The sequence below is a fragment of the Ambystoma mexicanum genome, chromosome 10, assembly GCF_040938575.1.
Source record: "Ambystoma mexicanum isolate Mex_15411 chromosome 10, UKY_AmexF1_1, whole genome shotgun sequence".
NCBI lineage: Eukaryota > Metazoa > Chordata > Amphibia > Caudata > Ambystomatidae > Ambystoma > Ambystoma mexicanum.
Window position 1 is genome coordinate 677,387,379 of NC_090932.1, and position 26,111 is coordinate 677,413,489.

Here is a 26,111-nt window from a genome sequence, read left to right on the forward strand (position 1 = left end):
GATAACAATAATTATAACTGAAAGCAAAGACTAGAGGACGAGTACAAGGGTGTACCATTAGGTAAAATAATCACACGATAAATTAAAACTATTGATTTACATGCCTAAAACAAGTCAGTGGCAGAATAGCTAAGTAAGATTACCCGATAGGCGCTTGAAGTGGCTGATGACTGCAATAACGACACGGATGGAGAATCTTCCGCCTTCATATTGAGTGGATACATAAATGGGGAAATTATTGTTAGCTAATGCTACACACTACCGCAAGGCCGAGAGATAAATACGTAAACTTGACTCACCAGTGGAGGGATGTGGACGAATAGAGTGGGAATAGCGGTTGAGAGCAATTTTCGCTTCGCTCGCGGTGTGTTCTTCTTTATTAGCAATGATGTGGAGTACATGTCAGAGGTAAAGTGCCTGCTGCAGATGCGGTATCGATCACCCCTCTTGTCCGCAAAGACTTCTAGGACTCTACTTTCAAGCTCAGACGGTGGATATCCGCAATATCGGACCCATTCTCTTATCTGATCTATTGTCTTAGGGAAAACATGCATTATAGTACCTTCAGATTTACTATGAGTCTTCGAAGGGCAACCGCCAATGGAACAGGCAGGCATTGTGGAAAGTTCTGAAAAGTAAAGATCAACAATTCTCTATGAATACCAATGTGTTAAAAAATTAAATGACACATAAAAGGTTCAATGCAAGGTTCTTTTTGGTTCTTGGAACTATACAAGTTATTCACATGCGGATAAGTATTTGAATAACTTTAAAAAAAATAGAAAAATTATTTCACTAAACTCAGAACATGTGACTAGTTCCTTGCATGTACTGTCTTGAACGAAAAGAAATTGGACGCAAAATGATTATGGTACATGGCCTTACCTTGACGAACAAACAGTTAGATGCAGGGATCAGAGTAGTTTCTTGTAGTAGAACAGGGAGCAGTTCACAGGTTGCAAACTGACGAGTTTCCTCGAAGTGGTCACGGAAGTTCACAGAGACGAAGAGCAGATAACCAGCACCTTCACGGGTTGACTAGCAAAGCGCAAAGAAGTTCTCATTAGAAATATGAAGTGGGTTATAAAGAATTCGAAACAGGGGTGTGTTTGTGAATGAATGACGTGTATATGTCGTGGCATTATGCGGTTTGCAGGGGGCCGTCCAGCGTGAGGGGGGATGCTTGGCAGGAGACACGGGGTCTGGAGGTAGACATGGGAACAAACACCCATGCTCTATAGACCACTTTGAAGTGTACATGGTCTTTGGCACCTCTTGGCCTTTATCGCTCCCTGACAGCTCCACTTGCCAGCACAAGTACCCCGGTGCGAACTGCCTTTGATAGGGCGGGGGGTGGATTGGGGCGGTGGTCGTGCAGACAAGACTCGTTTGCCGCAGGGCCTCACCAAGGAGAGGCCATCTAACTGCATGTAAGAGGCAGGCTGCAGGATCTAGTACATGGAAGGCAGGGGGGTGAGTTTATAAATACCCCACCCTCCCAGGAGAATATATGGGTGCAGTTCACCCTGGAGACCCTGGATGCCTAGGCAGTTAGTCAGCAGCAGGCTGGCCTGTGGTGGCAAGGCGGCACGGGCCAGAGGGGGTCATCTCTGTATCCGGTGCCCAAAAGGATGATTTATTATGATCAACCATATTGATTATTTACCTATAACCATGTTTTGTATCAATAAAATCCAACGGCCTTTTATTGCCAACGCTTGAACAAAGTGGTGTGGTAAGTATTTTTGGGGGAGGAGGCAAGGCCGGGAGGCTTGATGCCAACCCACAAAATAACATATGTATGTCTGCTGCATATGGGTTCAACGGTTATGTGGATTGAAAGTGGGTGGCCAGCGTGAGGGAGGATGCTGGCCGGAGACATGTGGTGTGACAAGACAAGGCACAGGAAGACTATTCAATGGAGACACACTAGATTCATTTAAAAAATCAAAACCACCATTGTTAAAATCTATGTTGGGTTTTATTTTAGATCGTAATTTCAATTGAACATAAATAATAAACATTACACATTGTAAAGTTCCGGTAGCAGCACATCCAGGGAAAATCCGCGGTATTGTCCACTGTCGCTGGGGAAATGTTGTCTAATGGCAAGTACCGCACAGGCAGGTATTACTCTCCGAACGCGGTGTCCGAGCCTCCCGTGAAGCCACCAAGTGAAGCAACGATAGGACACCAGCCTGTACCACCTGTGAAAAAGAAAGATGCAAACTGTATTAAAATGACAAAACTTTCTTATCAATGTCGATTCAGGTGAAAAATGTCATTCTGCTTTGAAAAAAATTCTATCTAGAAAATGCACAATATGGAACCAATTTACATGCGTTCGAATGATCTGTAGATGTAATTTTATATGTGGGAGACGACCATGAAATAGTAGTGGCATCACTGACATCACAACCAGAGTATACTTACTCGTTACTCGGATTACGCGGACGAACAGTGCCGCGAAGTTCGTGCATAAGCACCATCATCATCCTCAACATGGTCTGTGAGAGGCAGGCTTCCCTGAACTCTGGCAGCTCGGTGATGCATTGCGGACTTGGCTCGCCTTCCGAAATGTAGGCCAAGCACCCGGAATTTTCACGGCAGCAGCAGTTCTCCTCCTCAGTTGGCATTAGCTCGCACCGATTGCACGTGCACCAGGTGGAGACGCCGTCCATGCGACATGGTCCAGGCTCTTCATCCGTTGACTGGTCCTCCCAACTGCCGTCCGAATCCCCATCGTTTTCGCGTGCTTGCCTTTCCAGTAGTTCCTCCTCGGTGTACTCGGGCTCGTACATATACGGCATTATTGTAGCCATTGTGTGGTAAAGAAAGTAAAATAATTTACAGAGATGGTACAGGTGTTCACAAGGCCTAGAAGCGGCGAAGGTAGCTGACCAGAGCACAGAAACGAGTCACAGAATACTCAAAGTAACACAGAGAGAGTAATGGAATCGAAAATCTGTTGCTGTGTGTTGTGAAACGGTGTGTTTATACTTATTGAGGAAAGAGGCGTCCTGCCATTTCCATGGCGACACTTCATTAGCTGAGGCGCAGCGATTGTTGACACGAAACGTGCTTTGGTGTTGGGAAATGGGCGGTACGCGTCTGCTGATGTCAGGCTCAGGGGCGGGGGATTTGATTTAGTGCCGCAAAAGCAGGTGAGCCAGGGCGATGGGGGGAAATGATAGGATTATCAGAAAATGGCGGATGATTTCGAGTGCGTTAATGGACGAAAAGTTGGGTAAGGTCCATAGGAAAGTTTTCTACGATCTACCGATTTATGCTTAAAAACACATGGCCGAACCGTAGGGACAATAAAAAAAAAGTCCCGGAACTATCCTTTAAGAGGCGGGAAAGCAGTCTAAAGACTGCATACCGACTAACTTTAGAGGCCCAAAAAGAGTGGAGCTCATGAAAGGCACAACCTTAACTGTCTGCTGAGCATCTCGTCTCAAACATTAAGATTGAGTCACAAGTGCTGCCTGCAAACTGGTCTGTGGCAATATCCCTTTTAGGACGGGTTAGATCAATTTGATGTTGTACTGATTACTTGGCCAGAGACCATCAATCCTTCTCTCACTACCCAGTAATTTGACTCAGTTGGTATGGCGGTCCTAGGTGCATCAGATCACCTGGGGCAAAGCAATGTATGCAAATATCGTCTTGGAGTAGATGGTCCAGACATGACCGGTCCATTAACTATTTTAAGCTAAAGCTAAAGGAAATAGAGACAGTAATGTATCTTTTTCTGTGCTTGTATTTCGTCTAGGAATTAGATTTGTTTATATTTTTTTAAAAGGGGGGTTGATGTATGCATTGAGGCTAAGCCTCTACAAGTACAGCTTGAGCATGGATTTCACTTTCCTCTGTGGAAAAAATAACAGGCGTACCAAGCACTGCAGGATACAAAAGTGGTAATATCTGACACTTTTACAAAAAAACAATCAAGGGACACTATTGTCAATGCACTTCCTGCACGTCATGTCAATAAATAGTGTTCCATTCCCACAGACTTAGTAAGCTTTACCAGGCCTGAGTTCTCTTTCTTCTAAATGATTTAAGGGTCTCAGAATCCACAACATGCCCAACATGTTTGCAAGCCTTTATTCACCTTGCTGTGAGCCACCACTTTGAGAGCAAATGTTGCAAGGTACAAAGAGTTCATGACAAAACTGAGCTGATTTCGGGATTCCTCCAAAAAGTCTTCCAGCCCATCGTACCAGAGTCTCTTGACATCGGACCATACCATTCCTGAGAAAAAATAAAATATGTTACTTCAGTCCTTAATGCATGCTCTTTTCTCATTCTCCTACTTCTGAAGTTTATTCACATCAGGACAGTTGGGATCCAACCAAAGGAAAGCAAAAGGAAGTACAGAAAACGACATTGTGTTTCTTAGATAAATCAATGCAACAGCAAAATGGTGAGAATGAGTAGGTATTGGAAATAAAAAGGAAAAAACAAGCAATCTAAGAGATATTAAATAAATGAAACACAGGTGTCAAGGCCTGGTGAGGATGTATTCACAAGTGTAAAATTACACTGAATTATCGTGGCCTACTTCCAAACATGGGCTCTTTTAAACAAGTCAGGACAAAGTCAAGAGGTATGTCTTTGTATTGTGAAAAGATTTAGTGTGCTGAACATAAATAACTGCTGTGACTAGTGATTTGTTATACTATGTTCACATCACAGTTTTTAAAGGGGGAGGTGTAGTTCACTTGTATCACTATGGAAGCAGAGAAAAGTGATCTGAAAATGTATGTTTTTTTAGATGTTTGAATCTGAAGTAATTTCACATTTTTCCGAATACCTGATGGACTGCCTTTCTTTATCATGGATTTGAGTCAGTTGTGTCCTTACAAGCGCTCTTTTTTAATGTATGCCTCTCCCCCCTGGAATCTGTTGTAAGTGCAAGACCTACACAATGTATACTGTGCTTTTTAACTCCCATTTACTTTCCATTTGGTTGTCAAATCCATAACATTCATTTCTTTCAAAGTTATGTTATGTTATACGAATGGGCATTTGTATAGCGTCTTTTACCATTGGTATGGTCTCAATGCGCTGCAAGTTGAACACCCTTGGGGACCACAGTCCAGGTAAGTGGAGATGGTCAGAGAAATAGTGTGTGTGTGCACTAGGTATGTGTGCAGCTAGACCCAATTTATCGTTGGGGGATAGCTGCATTCTAATGCTGGAGGTGGTGTGCAGAGTATGTGAAACATGTAGTATGTCGCTGCGATGTGCAAGGTGGCATATGGTTATGCGCACAAAGCGTTCAATATAAAGTCACAGGCAAAGCCTGTCCCTGATCATTGTTCCGTAAGGGGTCAAGTTCCATGTATTCAGATCAAAATGAAAAGATACGTTTAGTAGGGAATATCGTTTTCCTCTATACATTCTTCGCCTTGCTCTTCAAGAATGTAAACGTAATACTTGTGCGCAAAGCGATTTTTGTGCCTTTCTCAATGATAAATTTTGTCTGTGAGGCCCCTCTCTCCTGAATCTTTTTTCTATGCTCCCAAATTACCCCAAGAGATCAAAATCATATGTTGACTGGTTTGCATTTAATAGCACGTTCGTCAAGCGTGGTTTTTCTACCGTGACCCAATTTCACTGCTTTGTTACTGTTACCCTATTGCAATCAAATATTCTATTTGATTGGTTCGGCTGGTTTGCCGAGAGAGCAGCTGGCTCAGAGTGGTCTTGTACAGCTAATTCGGTGGTTGGTTAAGCCTATGAACTGCTCAGCAAAATAAGCACATATAATACAAATCTGGTCCATGACCTGGAGAAATAGGTCAAAAAATGAATCTCTCTTTATCCGAGTTAGCGCAATGTTCAAAGAACTGCATCACGCTTCAGGACATATACTTGATTACAGTAAAGCATAACAATGTTATAGCCATTCTGAACAGCACATAAAAAACAACGATTGGCAATGCCAACAGTTTGGGATTTTTGTGTTGATACGTAAAAAGGCACTTACCAGGCACTGCCGTAGTTGTATTAACTGGGCACTGATGGTAGCAGGCGCAAAATGGTCCGAGTAACTGGACATCTACTAGAAGCGCCTGGCAAATGCCTAATGCTTATACACAAGCCTGCTTGTTTTTAACAAGACTACAGTGAAGAACACGCATAGTGCTTATAAAATCGAGTGACTGAAGGCAGACCTAGTTTAGACATTATTTTAAGCTCCAATTAAATCATCAACTCTCAGAGGCCTGCTTTGAAAAAACACGGGCAGGCAAGTGCATATTTTGATGGCAAGGTTTAATGAAAGTGAACTCAAAGAGTTCCCATGTGTTTCCTTTCTCATTGCTCTCAACCTGTACCTTGTCAGCAGTGAGCTGCGAGTCCAGTTTTCTTTCGTCCATTGTTGTCTGGTTATGGTAGTTTAGATAATTAGATTTCATCATTAAAACACAATGTCTGCAATTTCCCGAATGCAAAAAAAAACGCAAGGATTGTATGACATACTTAGGCTCGGCACTCGATGATTTATTACAACCCCAAGGCCACATAAAAGCTGAACGCCAAAGAACGTCGGCTCAAGCAACAAACATTTCAGGTTAAACACACGTTCTCATACGATGAAAGAGATATTGGTAGCTTAGCATTGATAGCTTAGTATTCAATTTACGAAAAAGAGGACCTTTTGCTTTTTGCCCGTAGGTTTAAAAAGAATCAGAAAACCTTTTAGACACATGTAAATCAGAGTGTAGTTCCACGCAAAGGGAGAATAATTTGAGTTGTTTAGTAGAAGCAGGGCGGATAGGGCAAGAGTGCTTTGTCCAGTGCAAAGGAAGCAGGGTTGCAGTAAGTACAGAGACCAAGCAAACAGATGTGAGATGTAAGCACAGCATACGTTGTAGAGACACCTGGAATAACAGACGAGTCAGAGAGGGTCAGATACAGCAAAGAGATAACACAACAGTAAAGAAAAGTAAACTCACATGCTGGTGACGTAGTGTGCCAAGGAAGATGGGAGCAGGTGGAAAGGCCCACAGCCTTGCCAGGGCAAAAAAGTACGAAACATTCTCTTCCCAGGTCAATGCAGCCCATGATGCCTGGCATGTGGAAGGCTGAGGGCCAGGCTTACACAGACAGACAAGGGATGCATGATGCATCTAGCCAATCCTCTCCCTGCCCGAACCAGGCATGGAGGGCCAGCCAAGACACACAGAGGCTAGACGATGGTGGTGGTTTCCCCCAAAGTTGCGCTCTGGTTTGGAGCAGGCAGCAGAAGGTGAAGAGACCACCTTGGGCTTTCTTTGAAGTGGCAGGAGGGGGGGTGCCAAGGGTCGGACTGGTGCATGTACAGGGATTTTAATCTGAGCAGGCCAAACACAAATGCAGTCACATGATAAAGCTGGCCAATCCTCTCATGGCCTGAGGTCAGCAGATGGTGGTGGTCCCCAGAGGTGTTTGAGCGCCTTACCGACACGCACCAGCCTTCTGTGTCTCTCCCCAGTGGTTCCCGTGACTTCCTCTCGGCTTCTGAAGCTGGGAAATCCACTGGCACGAGCCCCTCTCGCTTGCAGTGCGTTTTCTTCCACACACCAGCACTTCCAAAGCTTCTTCTTGGACGCGGGCAGCGCCCTCTGTGCTTCGGGCTCCTCAACAGCTCTGACAGCTTGGTCTGGGTTATGGAGTCTTCCGACCTGTGGGAAGTACACAGCCCACTCATATCGGGTCCCACAATTCCTCTGGAATAACTGCTGGCATCCTGGCTCTTTCTCTGGTCTCCTGCTGTGCTTCCACATACAGGTCTCCCTGCTGCTCTCTTGCCTGCTGGGCATGTCTTCGATTATTCACCTGCAGCCCCTTGACAGGCTGCAGGTGTGGATGTTTAATTAGCCCTGCCTGACCATAGTTAAAGGGACATGCCTGACTCTCACAGCTGATAGCAGGCATCTTCCTCGTCCCAGTACTAGAGTGGTGAAAGGGTGTCACCTTCATCACTCTTAGTTGCTTCTTCTTCGTCTCATTACGGTCAAGTGTCTCATGTGGGAAAATGAGGGGAGCAGGCTTTTAACAGCCCATAAAGATTGGGGGAGGGTTTGGTTGGTTGTCAATAGGGAAAGGGGGATACCATGTCTTAACCTCATATACGTAACCCCTTTTGCCCTCTTTCTAGCACATTTGTACGGGTGGTAGCTCCTCTCCTTTTCTTGGGCAATGGGACATGGATAATAATATCCCATAACAGTCCCTGGAATGGAAGATTCTCTCTGAAAGGGAAATGTGGATCACTGCGCCTCTCCTGAGAATATCTCACCCACAGTCCTCAAGGAGCCTCCACCCATGTGATCCTCCCTCGCTTCTCAACCCCCAGGGTTGGGATCCAAGAGCGATGGCCTTTCACTGGCCACCTGTGCAGAGGACTAGGAGTGAGAATACCCTCAGGTTTCTCACATATGCTTCCCCTATAAAAGCGCCCTTCGGTACAAGGGACTGAGGTTAAAGGGTTTTGAGATGGTGGTTCATGCTGCAATCTTTTCCGGAACTCAGTCCAAACTCATACAACATTATTTGCTTCAAATGGATCTTTTCGCCAGGTTTTAGATGGAAAAAAGGAGGTGTGGGCTGGACTGACTGTGTAATAACAATGAAAAATTTGGGAAGTCAGTTCCGATAATAGTTTCTATCGGTAACCCAGGGATAATGGCAGAAGGAAAGTTGGTAGTTATTCTTTTTACTTGAATGGGGACATTTGCTTTGGGGCAGGCTTCCTGATCCCCATGTACACATTACCTTTCCTTGGCCACCGGTGCAGAGGATACCAGAGGAGTAGGTGTGAGAATACCCTCAGGTTTCTCACCCCACCATGTCCCAGTTCTTGAATAATCCCTTCTGTATGTTTCTTTAGTTCTTCGTCTCAGTCCTATCTGATCGGACAGATGCAATAGTAGAGACTTCACAATAACATACAATACTAGTTTCAGGTTGGGAGGGAGAAGGAGTGAATAGGCCCATGGCTTCTGGGAACAAGCGTTTAGGGAGGTCTTTCACAGGACGGGAGCCCTTATCCCCATGAGGGGAGTCTCTCCTTATGAGGCCCTCCCACATTTTACCACCCCTAGGGAGACTATTGGGCAGTGGCCTCACCTCCCTAGCCTCATAGGGAATGGCTCCCTCCTGGGGAGAAGTGACAAGGTCCCCTGAATCCTCACAGTATCGAAAGGCTTTATACATTTTTGCAGGATGATATTTGCCCTTCAAAAACAATTTTCAAACACTGACAGTGGTTTTATGTTTTTTCTTCTTTTAAAATTAAAATATTCCTACAGGTCTTTACATCTTTTTTCCAAGGTGTGCTATTTTAACAATAGTCTCACCCAAAAATATATTTATACTGTCCATATATTTATTCACATAAAAACTCTATACTTATTTTTGCACAGTTCGGTATGAATGGTTCATGTATTTACAATGATAACAATATTCAGACAATGTTGATGCGGATGACGTGTAATGCATCAGCTACACTACTATTATGATGAGTTGTAGTTGCAAGCTTTAACTGTGACTGCATGAAAAACATCAACGTGACTTCGGCGCTGCGCACGCTCCACATTTCAACATGATTTTTTATAAAGTGCCACGGTTCTATGGGAATAACTGTGCCAAAATGAATTCAATTTGTGGTTCACACAATGTTCTCATGCCGCCTGTCCTCAGATTGCTGAGCACCCATGAGTTTTCTTCACTGACGTCGCACTCTGTCCTTCATGAAATTATTTGCTGCGCTTAACTCATGCCTGCTTCAGAATTTTCCCGGTGCACCTTACCCAAAAGTGAAACTCAAATCTGTCGATCTCTAATAAAGTGGCTTCTCTTGCAGCGCCAATACACCTGACACTTCAGCTCACACAGCACTCTGGTAAAAACAAACCTTCAAGTTGCACAGTTTCAGAGGTCAACTATTCAAAGTACTTTAAATATAGATTAGTGAAAAAAACTTTGTTAAAGGGACTTTAAGGTTACAAGTAAAACCGAAAAACCTCAAATTGGCCAGTTATGGTAAGCTAAGCTACCACCGTGCACTGCTAAGACTAACACCCAGAACGTCAAAGATGACATCACAAATGTCACCGATGACATCACATATGAAATACTTTTTGATAAATGTTTTTACAATCGGTTGTGTTTACAATGCCGGTAACAAGATGTCAGGGTTGATCAAGAGACCTATAATGAAATACTTAATGTATTAAAGAATGTACTTATCAAAACAAAATCTAATAGATACATGTAGAGGATGGATGCAGCATGCATTATAAAAGTAGAATATGTTGAATCTCGTAATTTTGGCTGGTAAAATAATGAATGCTACCTTATCAGCATTTTCAGTAATGTTAAACATGGAATAAATAGCTAATAATTGAAGACTTACTACATACTTGTGTTAGTACAAACAATACATATGAAGACCTGCAATGCATACAAATCAGAGGCACATACATTGAAACTAAAGTAAGAAAAAAAGAAACAACATTACTAGAAAATGTAAATAATACTAAAGTTCATCATCATGTATACAAATGGTGTGTTTGAGGCCTGCATATTGCCCCATATATGTGCACTATGAGCTGAGAGCAAACCCTAAAGAATGTACTTTAAAAACATAGAAGGTTAACGTCTAGATATATAGCACCTTATCAATTTTCATATTCTGACTCTTAGTGAACAAAAGCACCTAGCCTAGATATGTCAGTGAACAAAAACAAGTGGGCCAGATATGTGATGCCATGATGTCATATTTGATGTCCTATCCTAGGTGTTAGTCTTAGCAGTGCTGGTGGTGGCCCGAGTTATGGTTGCATGGCTTACCATAAATGGCAAATTTCTGGGGGGTTTCGGTTTTACTTGTAACCATAACGTCCCTTTAGCAATTTTTTTTTTACTGATTTTCATAGGTCATTAGTGCAGCTTAACCATAACGTCCCTTTAACAATGTTTTTTCACTGAATTTCATAGGTTTTTACCAGTGCACCCTTAATTTGCTACAAGTACCTTATATTATACTCACCCCGAATGTAGCAGCTGTACAGTCCACAGACAGTGCGATAGTCTGCGGACAGAAGGTAGCATTCACAAAGCCCAGAAGCACAGAGAACAGAACATGTTCTACCCATCACCCAACAAACACATATACATCAAACAACATTACTTATATTTACTGCATCCAAATATACCTTTTTGTAATAATCATCACTTCAAAATGTACAAATACTGTTTTAATTTATCACACAATATAATGGAATGCACCAAGCACAAACCAAAACGGTATACCTCATATTATCACTTCAATAGAACTCTACATACAAACTTGCATACACTAGGCATTCCAAAACAATCTCTCATCAAATAGTAAGTACACTGTAGTTATTTCTCCATTATTACCATTCATAATGTAAACATTTCTTATAAGCAAATATCACAATTTTTTATGTTACCAGAAATGGCAAACACACTTGAGTGGTTGGAAGAAAACTTTCCAAAAGAAGAAATGAGTGATGATGACATCTCTAATGGTAAACAATACATCTTTCAATATAAACAAATAATGTCATTTATACAAAGCTCATTGAAATAATGATATCTTCTTTTCTTATAGCACATACTTTACATGAAGAAACACCTTAATTTAATTACAGAGAATCCCAAGAATCACAAAGACAAACTATCCCCAACTGTACATAATGAAATCATGATTTTGTCTGCAAAATTGGATGAACTTAGTAATGACTTTAAGGAACTTATAAATTATATTAAAAATCATATTATTAGAGATGTTGATTGTCACTGTCCTGCTTGTTCCCGTCTCCCTTGCACCAGCAATCACCCCTATCCAATTCACAAAGTCTAAATGGAAAACACTTTGATTAAACTTCACTCCCTACCTCCCCTAACAATCATAGTACAGAAATGTCAAATGTTCCTATTTATGTTACCCATTCAGATACCCCCATCCCTTTCATAAATACATTTATTTTTATACCATAAATATGTTGTATATTGTTCTGTTATAATTTATTCTTTCTTTATTTTTTTAAACGCCAATTAAAAGTCTGCGGACAATGCGACTGTCCAGGGTGTACATTCACAAAATGGAATTGTCCACGGACAGCGTGCTGTGTCCGGGCATGTCCGTTCTCACATTACGCACTTTTAAAGAGTCCGCAGAGAGCGTTCGCGGACATCCATGAGCATGCGCCCTGCGGCTACCGCCCAATGGGTGTCCGCAGACAAACATCAGCACTGCGGACGTCCCAGGACATCATGGGACCGCGCCTGTGCAGTGTGACTGCCTGCCCGCTAACTGTGTACGTTATCAGCAGATAGTTTAAAACTGCATTTTCAGCCAATCGAGGGTGTTTCAAGTTGAAAGTTTACCCTTCCAGAGCTCCTAAAGTAATTCTTAGTTGATCTGTCAAACTTTTTACAACTTTCCAAGGCCCATTTTCGAAGCGGTAGTCCGTGGGCGGTCGCGCGGTCTGTGAAAGGTTCCTCTGAAAGGACCCACTCATTACTTTTAGCAATTCTCAATCTGGAAGTTCAGGGAGAGAGCACCTGCTTTGCAGATCTGTTTTGGAGACCTTGTTATCTACTCTAATGGCATCTGTTATGGCCATTCCCCCTGCCCACCACTCCCACTACCACCATCACCATCTGTTGGGCCTGGAAAGTGGAGCAGGCACGGAGATGCGGATGAAGAGGAAGAGCAAGATGAGGTAGAGGAAGTACCTACCTCTAGCCCCCGAAGTGAGTCCGGAGTGTGGCGGTTTTCCAACACCGTTGGGGGTGAACCAAAGGCTCGGGCAGCCATGGTCAGATGCACTGAGTGCGGGGACATACTCGGGCGTGCAAAACCTGGGCTCTACTCCTACGGGAATGCCTCCATGTGCCACCACACCAGATCCAACCACTTGGGTGCTCTGAGAAACGCTGTTCCTTTCTGAGGGAGAAGCAGTTTGACGGCCTCTACCCCATCATCCTCGACCGCTCCTGCACCCACACAAAATACTCCTTTGGGGCAGAAGATCCCGGTGGCGGACTCGCATGCCATTCAGAATGGTGTTGACCATTACCTTTTGAGGGTCACAGTACTAGGTTTGTACTGCAAAACACCAATCTGCAGGGGGAGCAATTTTGAAGTGCTTTCGAGGCCGCATTCAAGGAGCACGAGAAACACTGCCACCTACTTTAAATGTAAGGCCCGCCCAACATCTTCATCTGTCCAACTGCCCATTCGTGTCTGTGGTTGGCGCCCCTACACTCCACCACCTTACCTTGTCTCCCCTGAAAAAAAAACAGAAAAAAGCCAAAACAAATACAAAAATCACAAAACAAAACGGTAGCTTTAGGAGCCACCTTTCACAGTAAAAAAACAGAATGGGGAAAAAAAAAATCACATGCCTCTTTGCAGCCTACATAGTCCGAGGACAGCACAGTAGTTCACACACATCTGGATAATTCCAGGTGTGGGGTTGGGGAATTAAAATCATGTTTGTTTTTCATTTAAAAATGGTGGCTCTTAAAAGAACCTTTTTTTGTCTTTTTGACTTTTATATATTTTGATTATTTGGTTTTATGTACTAAACTAGCAAATATTCGACAGAACTTAATTTTCTAACTTAAAAGTGCTTCTAATTTCTTTCCCTTTTTCCTTTTTATTTAATTCAACTTCTAAAGAATACTTGAATCCATATTTTATGTGTTCCCAGAAACTGCTGCTTTACATTTTGAACGTTTTCAAGAAAAATCTGATTGCCCACATCAGTTAGATGCACTCCATCTCTCTGGAAAATGTTGACAATATAAAATGTTCATTATGAAAAGATGTCTTGTCTACATCCCGCAAAAAGTCACAAACAACTTAGTTCGCATTGCGCCTTGCTTTCGCAATTTTTGGACAAAATAGATTCAAACGCATTCACATTTGTCTCTGAGCTATCTGAGAAAAAAGCATTTACTAATGTGGAAACCGTTCCATCAACTTTCCAAACGTATCCTTCATTGTAAACTGTAATAATATTCCGGTAACATAGCCCAAACTGTTTCCTCCACAGTCAACTACAATGATGTCCGGATGCTTCAAGTGAACCATATTCTCACAAAACGGGAGGAAATCCGCCCACTTCCTTCCTTGAACTCCATACCATGAAACTTGAAACTCATTGAATCCAAGATTCTCAGACAATCCACAGTGCTCAGAATACACCTTCAGCCAATGGATCCAAGGTCTATCAGAATCCATACACTCTGCTATCTCAACGAAATAGCCAGAGCCATCTTCAGAGCACTCGCTAAACAAAACTCCTGCTACCCTCTCTTCGTGTGCACCACACCCAGGAAACCTGAATGGCTGATCCCCCAGGGTCCGCAGTCCCATTTCAATGCCAGGCATCCTTAAAAATCCCAGGTGGCACGTGCAGTGTCCGCGAGCTACCACCGTAACTGCAGTGACCATAGCACAGGGCAGCCTTTTTACTTTTATGTTTGTAACACTCCTTCATTGGCTGCTTTCAAACAGTCAAACATCTATCCACCAATCACATCCAAAAACTCTACATGTAACCCCGTTATCTCAGTTCAACACTTCAGATGTACTTTTGAACTCTCAGAGTACATGTCTCCTGTTACACACAGCCACCTGCATGAAAAAGTACTGTAAAACTCCCCAGCATTTCCATTTGTAGATTTAACAATATCTGCATCTAACAAGACATAGTGCATTTATGCTTAGAACTGTAGAAGTATTTTTGGCAACTCTTTTACAAATGTATATATAGACAGGGTTCCTGCCACTTACCCTGTAGTAAGCTTCTCAATAAGCATATTCTATTTTTTAACCACCATCTATTGCCATGCATTGTAGCATTCAGCACCTGCTCACATCAAGTGGCAGTTACTTACAATGCTGTGCAGTTTAAAAAAAAACGTTTTAGGAGAATTTTAATGAAAGTAAAAAAATACATATGTGCATTTATAGCGCACTGTGTGTAACTTTTTTCTAAAAGAAAGGAAAAGCAGATTGAAAAGATGTGTACAACATTTTTAAATGGCACTTGGTGTGGAGAAGTTTAATATGTTGGCAGTGCATGCATACTTGCCAACGTGACCCATTCCAATCTATAGGTGCTTATCAGGTCTGGGTTTTTTTCTTTGCATTCTGAGAATTGTAATTCCACTTCTCCCATTACACAACTTGTACTACAAGTCCCAGAATGCAACAAAATAAAACAGGATTGGACTGGAAGATTCGAAAGTGTGACATGTATTTCGAATGAAAATGGAAAATGTTGTGCGTTTACAAATATTTGTTTTTGGAGCATTTTCATTAAAGTTAAGGAATGCATATATGCATATATAGCAGCACTGTGTGTAACTTCTTTGGAAAAGAAAGAAAACAGATGCAAAAGATTTGTACAACATTTTTAAGTGCCACTTAGTGTGTGGAAGTTTAATATCTTGGCAGTAGAGCACATCTAAAGTAAATACTTTGAAAGTTAAGTTGACTTATAAAATTCAGTAACTTTGGGAAACATTAGTGAACCTCCTAACAAACACAAACAAAAAAAAATCTAAGTTTCAAAACACATCTGCTAGAACACCACACTAAGTATGTGTCTGTTGTCGCAGAACATTTTATAAAAAGAGCACAAAAACAGAAGATATGGCCTACAAAATAGAGGACAGTTTAATATCTAACAGCATAAAATAAAAACAAAATAACTGACCCCTCAATAGTTTGTACGTACTGAAATACAAAGCTTGAAAATAACCAAATGCCATCACGTGCTATCACTAATAACTTGTATTAGAGCATTATAATACAAAAAATACACTCCTTTCAAGCGATAATATGCCTTCAATTGAAAACAGTCAAAATGGCTCTATCTGAGTTACTAAAAGTCATCCGTGGAAAAGTATTTTTGCCATTAGATCTTCGGGAACATGTACAAACTCAAGGAGTACAACAGCCAATAGATCAATCGTTGATTGTACTAGTTAATGGTGTAGCAACAAAAGACAAAAGAATTTGCCAACAACTAGTCGACTTAAACAAAGTTAGACAAGCCCTACAATATCTGAAAGAAAGCAATGAATACTACAAAGATATAAACATAGAGAAAAACTTACGAAACCACCCAAATAATTCAAGATTCACCAACAACTGGCCAATGAATGTGTAGATTCTGTTACCGTGGCCAACATTTTAGACTAGTATACAATTCACCCACTACACTGCAAAGACACCATTGAAGATGCATTAGAAACACATCAAATGGGTCAAGCCAAAGGATCCCCAATAAGCATATGGGAGTGTAGAAGCACGTTCTATTCCTCTACTCTTTCCTACAGGAAAAGGAGGAAGATATGATGAAAGATCCACACAAATTAGTGAATCAGAATATCGCTCTTTACAAATGTATTCTGAAGACCTAGATTCAGATAAAATGTAGAATATATTTTCACCTCCTGTTTGAAAGTGAACTAGCAACTCTATTTTATGGAGTTGCACACACATTAAAAACAGGCTCTACGTTTTTAAACATGTCCGCTTCCCAATTGCTTCAAAACATAAAAGACAAAGATGAAGTTTTGCAGTAAAGTATCACAAATCTCTTGGCAAATATGCATGGTACAAAAGAATACTGGTTCCGACATTACGCTGATGTACGTTGTATGCTAAGGAACCTAGGCCCACTCACAAGGTTGTTATTTTAAGTTGTGCAGAGTGTGCATAGGATGACTTGCACAACTTCTTACACACTTCAAAGCAAAATAAAGATGGAATAGATATAAAAACACCAGGAGAACTCTGTTCTCTTGACCGGGTCAATGTATCAAGGTACTTTCCCCATCGCGTAATTGCCATGCTGCACTTCATCTGCAATAAACCTACCCCTTCGCTGGTAGAAGTGCAACACTTCCTTTGGAGAAAAGAATATCAATCCTGATGCGCACCAGACATCCACACGCTTTTGTGGATAAAAGATATTACACAATTTGGCCATGACAGTGATGCCACTGTTTTACAGTTCATTGAAAAATACATAACCTGTGACATTCCTTCAGAAACCACACATAATGACCTACGTACACAAATCTTATGCTTCCAAAAACATAAGTGCGGCAAATGCTACTGACGTAGATATACAAAGATAAATTGTATATTTACATTTTTGTTTTATTTATTTTTACATTTATAAAGCGCACAGGCAGCCCAGGGGCATCACAGCGCTTTTACAGGAGATCATGGCAAAGTTGCAAAGTTACACAGTTACATACATTGTAACGATCAGGCAGATTTACCCTAGAGTTCTTGGTTTAAACAACCATGTTTTGGGGGCTTTGCGAAACGCAATGTGTGAAGGTTCAGCTCTAAGGGTCAAAAGGTAGGGCGTTCCATTCCCTGGCAGAGTTTAATGGGAAGATTGCCCCCCCCCCCCCTGTTCTTGCACGTTGGACTCTAGGCACAGCGAGTTGGCAGGAGTAAGGAATTCTTGTAGGTCTGGAGGTGCATGATCTGTTCACTCTCTGGGAGAGGTAGGGTGGGGCTGCATGGTGGATGCACTTGTGAGTGATGGCAAGTCTTATGAATAGGACACGTTCTTTGACAGGTAGCCAGTGTGCCGGCTTTCTTTTGGTGGAGATGTGTTCTCTGGTGGGGATGCCTGTGGCTGCTCGGAGATCGTTGTTCTGAATGATTTGTAATTTCTTTAGGTTTTTTTACTGATGTGCCTGCAAAGAGGACATTGCAGTAGTCCAGTCTCGAGCCAACTGTGTGGCAATGGATAGGCAGTTGTCAGGAAGGGTCCGGCTGAGTTCAGCAGCTTTGTGGAGTAAGAGGAAAACGATGTAATAGCGCTGACTTACCTGGACATGGAGAGGGTGGCGCCAAGGTAAATACCTAGGGTTTTCACCGAATGTGAGACTGGGATTTGGATATGGTCTACGGTGAAGGTTGCGTATTGGTGGTTGAGTTTATTTAGGTTTTCCCTAGGTCCTACCAGTAGGAGTTCCGTTTTGTCCCCATTGAGACAGAGCCAGTTGGCTGCCATCCAGGCCTCAATGATGGAATAGGCGTAGGGATTTGGTGTCAGTTTCATAGTTCCTGGAGAGGGGGAGGAGGACTCGAGTGTCGTCGGCATAGTTGGTGTAGGCTATGCCGAGGGAGTCCATTTGTATACCAAATGTCGCTTTGGCTTCCATAGACCAGTTTGCAAAAAAAGGACAAGTAAATAGCTTGATGTATTCTGTTAGACAGAAATTAAAATGATTAAAAGGAAAATACCCTAAAAACACATACAACATTAAAAGGGACGAAATATCCAAGTACATCAATGATTACAATGCAATCATTGCCCTGCTGTGGCATGCAAACATAGGCATACAATACATTGCAGACAATTCCACTGGAGTTGCAGGATATGTCACAGCCTATCTCACCAAAGCTGAGAACATAGAGCTAAAAGACCTCTGGGATGACATATCTGAAAAAACAATGTCACAAAACGTGTACAGCTCGGTATAAAAATGCTCTTCCATAGCGAATGCTGGTGATACAAAGCTGCTGACCGTTTAACTGGTACATACTTCTATGGCAAATCTGAACACATTGTCTGGCTAAACCTTGGTCCAGTTTCATTCCGATAAAGAGTACTAAAATCCTACCAACAGATTGAAACAGCAGACACAAATGATCCCAACAGCCAGAACATTTTAAAAAACAATTTAATTGACAAATACTATCCAAACAGAAGTACTGCTTTGGAAAACATCTGCATGTACGACATAGCCCAATACTACTCCTACAAAAACAATGTCCCACCAGATGTTACAACTGGCAAATATTCAGTCCCAACTTGTGAAGGAAGCCTAGTGAAACTTACCAAACCTCGCCTAATTAATCATATCAAGTTATCATTTAAATCTCAGCAAAATAGAGAACTTTATTACATGGCCCTACGGCAACTTTTAAAACCTTGGAGAAAAGAAGAATAATTATTAGGCAGCTACGTCTCATTTGAAGCTGCATTCAAAACAAATGAAAGCAGTATCACAAATGTCAATTTCAAATAATACAAAGAAATGTTGGATAAAGACACTCCTGAGGGCAGTCAACCTTCCCTTACAAGAAGCCAAGAACCACTTGGAGAACAACTCATTCTAAATGAAGCAGAAATAGATATGACCGATGTAGAAAATAACATTTAGCAATCTAAACGATCTGAAGAAGACTTTTCAATGCTGAAATCACAGCTAACTGATTATTTCTGAATGTACTTACTACAAGAAATGAAAACGAAAAATCTCCCAATTAATGAAATCATCCACATTTCATACACGTGGAAACATACATGCACTCTCTGCAACCATGTTTCACAAGAACACATCCCTAATAAACAATGTGTATATGTATCCATACTAAATTGTGAATCCATTCCATTCCAGCAGCAGAATGCAAATAATAGCATTTTATGCCCTTTTTGCAATTCAGACAATCGTTTCAAAATACAAATAAACCTGCATAGCCAATAGGTCATACTAACGCTTCTAAGGTACAATGCAGATGGTACCAAACATAACAGTAAGCTCACTAGCTTTACACACAGCCAAGTATCTGTTGGCAAGAAAACCTTCCCAACCGTAGGCATATTATCCCACCAGATATCACTGACTTCTTTTGACTACTTTTTGGCCGTTTTTTTATTAACTGGATTTACACCAAATTTGCAAAAGCATGCTTTCGGGACCAAGCTGCCGCTCCTGGTGCAAATTTGGTGAAAATGTGTCCAGTGGTTTGGGCTGTAGGCACGAGAAACATTTCTTTTCCATTGGTGTAAGAGGATTTCCACACATTTTGGGACCCGACCTATAACTCCCCCCCCCCTGACCCCCCTCAACGAAACCGTGCAGAACTCTGCAGGTTCATTCCGATAGGGGCATATACTTAATTTGCAAGGTTTTGTGAGGATTTGTCCAGGGGAGGCTAAGTTATAAGCCGCCCAGAAAGTGCTCTTTGTATGAGTTGAGCAGCTTAACCATTACAGGGCCGCTACCGCAGGGTCCGTTATATATATATATGCAACAAAACAAGAGGGGAGGTAGGGGCGCTACTCTGGGTCCCAGCTGCAGTAAGCTCAAACAGTCCAAAGATGTTCTCCTCCTAGCACGCTTTCATGCCTCAACAATCTTCAGGGAGGTCGATTGGATGCAGGTGTGCAGGGTTGAATCACTCTCGTGTGTACCAGGCAGTGGCAGCAAGGAATTCTGGTAACTGTATTGTAGAGCCAGCCAGGATCTAACTCTCCCCCCATTTTCAATGTTAGCCCTCAGGGGGAGGGAGTTACCATCAGTATAGTACGCCAAGGTTAGGCAAGAGTAGCCCTGGTGCAGCCCCTCTTTAGCCCTAGTCTCCAGGAAGATGTGCAAACAAAACAAGAGGGGTGGTAGGGGTGATATATATATATATATATCACAGCCACATTAGTGGCTGTGTAGTTATGGTTACGTTGCTGTTTCCATAGGAAGAGCATTTTTTGGGCGGCTTATAACTCCGCTCCCCCTAGACGAATCCTCAGCAAACTTTGCAAAAAAAGTATATGGGGCACTCTGAATTTTGCAAAGTTTGGTGATGTTTGGTCCAGGGGGAGAAAACTTATAGGGGGGGTCCCAAAACATCTTTTTTCCACATAGACTGAATGGGGGAAAAACTTTGCGCATGCCTACAGCCCAACCCGCTGGACGGATTGTCACCAAATTTGCGGCAGGGGCAGGGGCTTTGTCCCGAAAGCGTGCTTTTGTAAATTTGGTGCCAATCCGTCCAGTAGTTTCCTTTAAAACAACCCAAAAATATGTCTACAAAAATTAGTAATATCTCTGTCCGCTCCGCGGTCACACTTCCCTGGTCGCTCCGCGGACAAGACATCGATTGGCCAGGGGGTTGGCGTCATGACCGCAGACACACGACGTCTTCGCCGATTGGCTACAGCGAGCCATGATGTGCGTCAGAATGTGTGGATGCGCCCGACATCTTGGATCAGAAGACAGCGCGGTCGCCACCAGAGGCGAAATGCTGTTTCGGAAACTGTTTTGCTCTCCTACAGTGCGTGGGGAGGATCACAGAGTAAGAGATGGGTTAAATATTGTACTTGTTTGGGCGGCAGGTGGTAATGATGTATTGGCCATGCAAAATGGTGTTTGGGAAATTCTTCTGACCACCTACAGTGCTTGGAGAGGTTCAGAGCGTAAGAGAGGACTGAAATACTGTACTTGTTTGGGCGGCAACTGTTAATGATGTATTCTCCATTGCTGCCTTGTTCAGGACATTTGTACATGCAGAAAATGAGGGGTATAATAAGGGTAGTATTTCAGTCCGTGCTGTGTAGAGTCACCTTGAAAATGTTCGAAGGACACACGTGGTGTTACTGACCATTCAAATTGAGTACATGTCGTTATTACATTACATTTTCCTATGGGTCTGTAATTGATTAATATGCCACCACGGTTATGACATGCTGCGGTGGTTGTGGCCAGGGCCTAGAATCTTGGATGCATGGCCGAAGGCCATACTTCCAAGACTGTAGGCCATTGCCACAACCACCGCAGCATGCCACAACCATGGATACACCTGTACTATTGACTAACGGTTACATGGTTGTGGGGAGTGTGTACAGCACCCAAGATCAAAGTCATAAGCATGGAGGTATAAGCCAGTGCACACCCACACATTGTAATATCTATGGACATACAGCTAGGAGTGCAGTCTCTGGCCAGAACAAGTGAAGCAAACCACACCTATCAATACACCCGTACTACTGCACATCACTGAGGTGGTTGTGGGCAGGATGTAGAGTTTTGGTTGCATGGCTGCAGGCTGTAGCCCATACACCATACTCCTACAACCCTAGGCCCTGGCCACACCCACCGCATCATATTACAGCAATGCACACACCCGTATTATATGTTAGCATGTTAGATGGTTCTGGGGAGAGTGTACTGTCTTGGGTGCATGGCCTTTGGCCATGCACCCAGAAACAACCTTATAAGCAGTGGAGTTATGAGCCAATGTACACGTATACATTCAAATATATGCGGACATATATCCAACTCTCTAGGTCCAGCCCACAACCACTACAACATATTAGACAGGCACGTTAGTGGCTGTGTTGTTATGGTGGAGTTGCTGTTTCCATAGGAAGAACACTTTTTGACTGCCTTATAACTGTGCTACCCTTGGACAAATCGTCACCAAAGTTTGCAAAAAAAATATATCGCACACTGCGACTTCCTTTGGAAAGTTTGGTGATGTTTGGTGCAGGTGGGCGCAAGTTATAAGGGGCAGGGGTTCTCAAAACGTCTCTTTTCCCCTTAGATTGAATGGGGGAAAAAGTTAGTGCCCGCGAAGATGTGGCTCTTTCCCTGATTGGTTGTAGAACAGCGTGAAGTGAGCTTTCTTCGGGTCGCCCCCCCCTATGTTTTATTCATGTTTTAGTGTACGCGGATATCTCCAGTAACACTTCGAAAACAAGACTGCATTGGACTTGACACACTCATGTAACAGTATTTCAGAAGGTGACCTTTAAGGTGGGCGGAATGGGATGTGGAAGCAAAAAATTAACAAGTGGAGCTTTTTTGTCACCAAAGTGATACGTTTAAATGGAAGTTCCTGCTTACTGCTCCACGACCAATTACTGCATGTGGGTTAAAATGTTTTTGGAATAAAATTGCTGTCAGACTGGCATCCTCAGTTTTGTAAACTACGGCCACCATCTGCATTGTTTGCTGGAAACATCGCTTCTGGAGGTGTATGGGAGTAGCGGTTCTCATAATTGGATTGCAATATGTTGCTTCAAAGAAAAAATGTATTTGGCTTCTGAGTGAAGGCCACATGAGTTGCTTTTTTGGTTGAACGCTCAATACGCCCGCGCATCTGAGTGAATGCATAAGGGACAATTGTTTTTTGACCTTGAGCAAAAGGGAAACTTACTGGCAATTCACAGAATGAAAGAGTCGAAAAAAATAGCAATTGATAACATTATGTTTTAAAAAGTTTGTAAGGGACATGGAATATCAGTATACGAAGATTCTTCCATGCAAATACATTGCTGTCTGACTTGCACAAACAGAATGGAGGCAGTAAATATTGTGTACGTTTAATTTTGCCCACTCTACAGCGAACCGCTTTATTGTTATATTACCGCACATCTTTCTGCGGTATTACATTTTTCCTGTAATATTACAGAGTGCCCAGGTTGTACATTTGTAGGGTATGACTGCACTAATCCTTCTTTAGCATTAATATTTTTTATTTGAAACATTAACTTTGCCCACATAGCTTTGTGTATACAGTTGCAAGTTTTTTTAGTCTTCTTTGAAATCACGAGACGTAATTTTTTTTTTTTTTAATTGTCCCTTCTTTTTCATTTCATAACTGAATTATCCTCTTCCTGTGTAGTTGGCATTTTTTTTCCTCTTACGGCGCATGCAAAATCTCGACGATTGTAACCTGCCACTATAGGTACACATGGACATTATTAACATTTTACTAAAATGTCATGTTTGACCACGTACATTTGTGTAGTACTTTGCACATTTTATGTGTCTTTTTGGACATTTTTTGCTACAGGTTGGTTATTGACACGTATTTTCTGTAACCTTTCCCGCCTAGGTACATCTTGCCGTACTGTGCGTACCATGGCTTCCAATTGCCGAGTGACGGCTTCTTCGGACGGCAAATGCAACTGCTGGTGAGCGGTTGCCTTTCCATAACAATTATGTGGAATGAGACTGTAAGCCCGCTTTGTCCGTACACCGAACTCGCCCTTCGGAGCAACGTCACATCATATATAGTGGTGTAGGCTGAAGGTCAACACGACTTTTGGGAAATCACTGTGGAAACAAAGCGACTGCTTCAACGAAGACCCCAAAATTTGTGTATGTCACAAAAACAACGTGTTCGTGATCTTCGACATTTGCAATGCCGTCCTTACAAGCATTGTTATGATTGTATTGAAAATGCCCTTACTCCGATGGTCTCTGCCACTTTGTTGGTAAATAAACCTACTTTGCAAACTGTAAAATGTTCACGTTTTCTTTTACATTCAACTGTATTATTTCCAAATGTAAGTTATTAGGTTGTACGTCGCTGTATGTTTATTTACAAGTGCGGCGTCACGTCACGTACTTGTGCTTTTTGCAGCCTACCATGGAAAGAGAAGAGGGGTTATGTATCGAATAACCGCCTTCCCTTTTTCTATGGCGGCCATCTTGAAGGAACAAGTTACTTACCTGTAACTGTTGTTCTCCAGCATGGGTCTGGCATGGATTCACATGCTCATGGGGTCTGGCATGGATTCACATGCTCATGAATATTCCCCGTCAGGATGGGAATCCTCGGTAAAGAAAAAATCAGTATCAGTTTCGTTTCTGATCTGTCTTTTTTAATAGTAACCAATCACTGGTCTCTGGGTCATACTGCCCCCAGCCAATGACTGCCCTCTCCCTAAGCCCCGCCCCTGGCAGCCATCCTCAGATTTGGTAGCACGTAAAGTGGCAGTATGACCAAGTGAAGAGCCGCAGAGGGGTAGGAGGGAGGGTTTGCATGTGAATCCATGCCAGACCCATGCTGGAGAACAACAGTTACAGGTAAGTAACTTGTTCCTTCTCCAGCATGGGGTCTGGCATGGATTCCCATGCTCATGAATATAAGAATACATAGCAGTACACACATGCACAACCACGGGAGGTGGCAAAGGCTCAACATTAAGCATTACTCAACATTAAGCAACTCTTACCTCCTCACCAGGCCCACCTTCAGGCGAACAGGTTGCGCAGCACTGCCTGGCCTACTCTGAACTTCTCCCTGGAATCCCAGTCGACACAGTAGAATCTCGTGAAGGTGTGCGTCGACCTCCACGTAGCAGCCCTGCAGATGTCCAGCAGGGGTACACCAGACAAGAACGCTGTGGTAGCAGCGATCGCTCTGGTCGAATGGGCTCTCGGACGGCCCGGCAACGGTCGGTTTGCCAACCGGTGACAGTGCATGATGCAGCCGGAGAGCCATCTGGAAATGGAAGCCTTCGAGAGAGCCTTCCCTTGGTTCACAGGTCCAAAGTTCACAAACAGCTGTAATGTCTTCCGAAAACTCTTTGTTCGGTCCACGTAGAACTTCAGCGCTCTAGTTACATCCAGCGAGTGCAAAGTCCTCTCGGCCGGCGACAAAGGCGACGGGAAGAAAACTGGTAACACCAAGGGCTCGTTAAGATGGAAGTCCGACGGCACCTTGGGCATGAAGGAGGGGTGTGTCCTCAGCACCACCCTCGTCTCGTGAAAAGTCAAGTACGGAGGCTTGCAGGATAGGGCCTGAATCTCTCCCACGCTTCGTGCGGAGGTGGTGGCCACAAGGAACGCCGTCTTCCACGACAGGAACTTCAACGGAGCCGAATGCAAAGGCTCGAATGGCGGGCCCATGAGCCTGGTCAGCACCACGTTGAGCTCCCACACCGGGGCTGGAGCCTTCACTGGCGGGAACGATCGGAACAGTCCTTTCATAAACTCCTTCACCAGGCGATGAGACCACAGGGATGACCGTCCTGCAGTTCTGGTGTATCGGGAAATCGCTGCCAGATGTGTCTTGATGGAAGCATGAGCTAGTCCAGCTTTGGCCAGCGACAGTAAGTACAGTAGCACTTGAGGGGCCGTAATCTGTAGAGGGTTAATCTTCTGTGCACAGCACCAGACAGAAAACCTCTTCCACTTGTGTCCGTAGCACTTGAGAGTTGAGGACGCCATGGCCTTTGCAAGAACCTCTCTGCAGTCCGCCGGGATATCATACCCTCCAAACTCTAGTGCTGCAGGAGCCAAGCCTGCAAGTTCAGCGAATCCGGGTCGTGATGAAGGATGGCGCCTCCTTCTCTGGGGAGAAGATCTTCGTCCGCCGACAGTTTGACTGGTGGGGACGCTGACAAGTCCAGAAAGTCCGGGAACCAGATCTGCCTCGGCCACACCAGTGCGACGAGGATCATCCTGCACCGGGACCGCTTAAGCTGGTTGACGAGTTGCAGTAGCAACGGCAACGG

The 26,111-nt window shown here is 43.1% G+C and overlaps 1 protein-coding gene across 2 annotated transcripts in view; it reads right to left on the reverse strand.

Moving 5' to 3' along the window:
* Positions 1-26,111, reverse strand: part of TRPC1 (transient receptor potential cation channel subfamily C member 1) — a 489,142-nt gene that overhangs the window by 218,413 nt on the left and 244,618 nt on the right. For both annotated transcript variants that reach the window (XM_069618262.1, XM_069618263.1), the window contains exon 8: positions 4,118-4,257. In XM_069618262.1, coding sequence (XP_069474363.1) covers positions 4,118-4,257 — 140 coding nt within the window. The remainder of the gene's footprint in view (positions 1-4,117; positions 4,258-26,111) is intronic.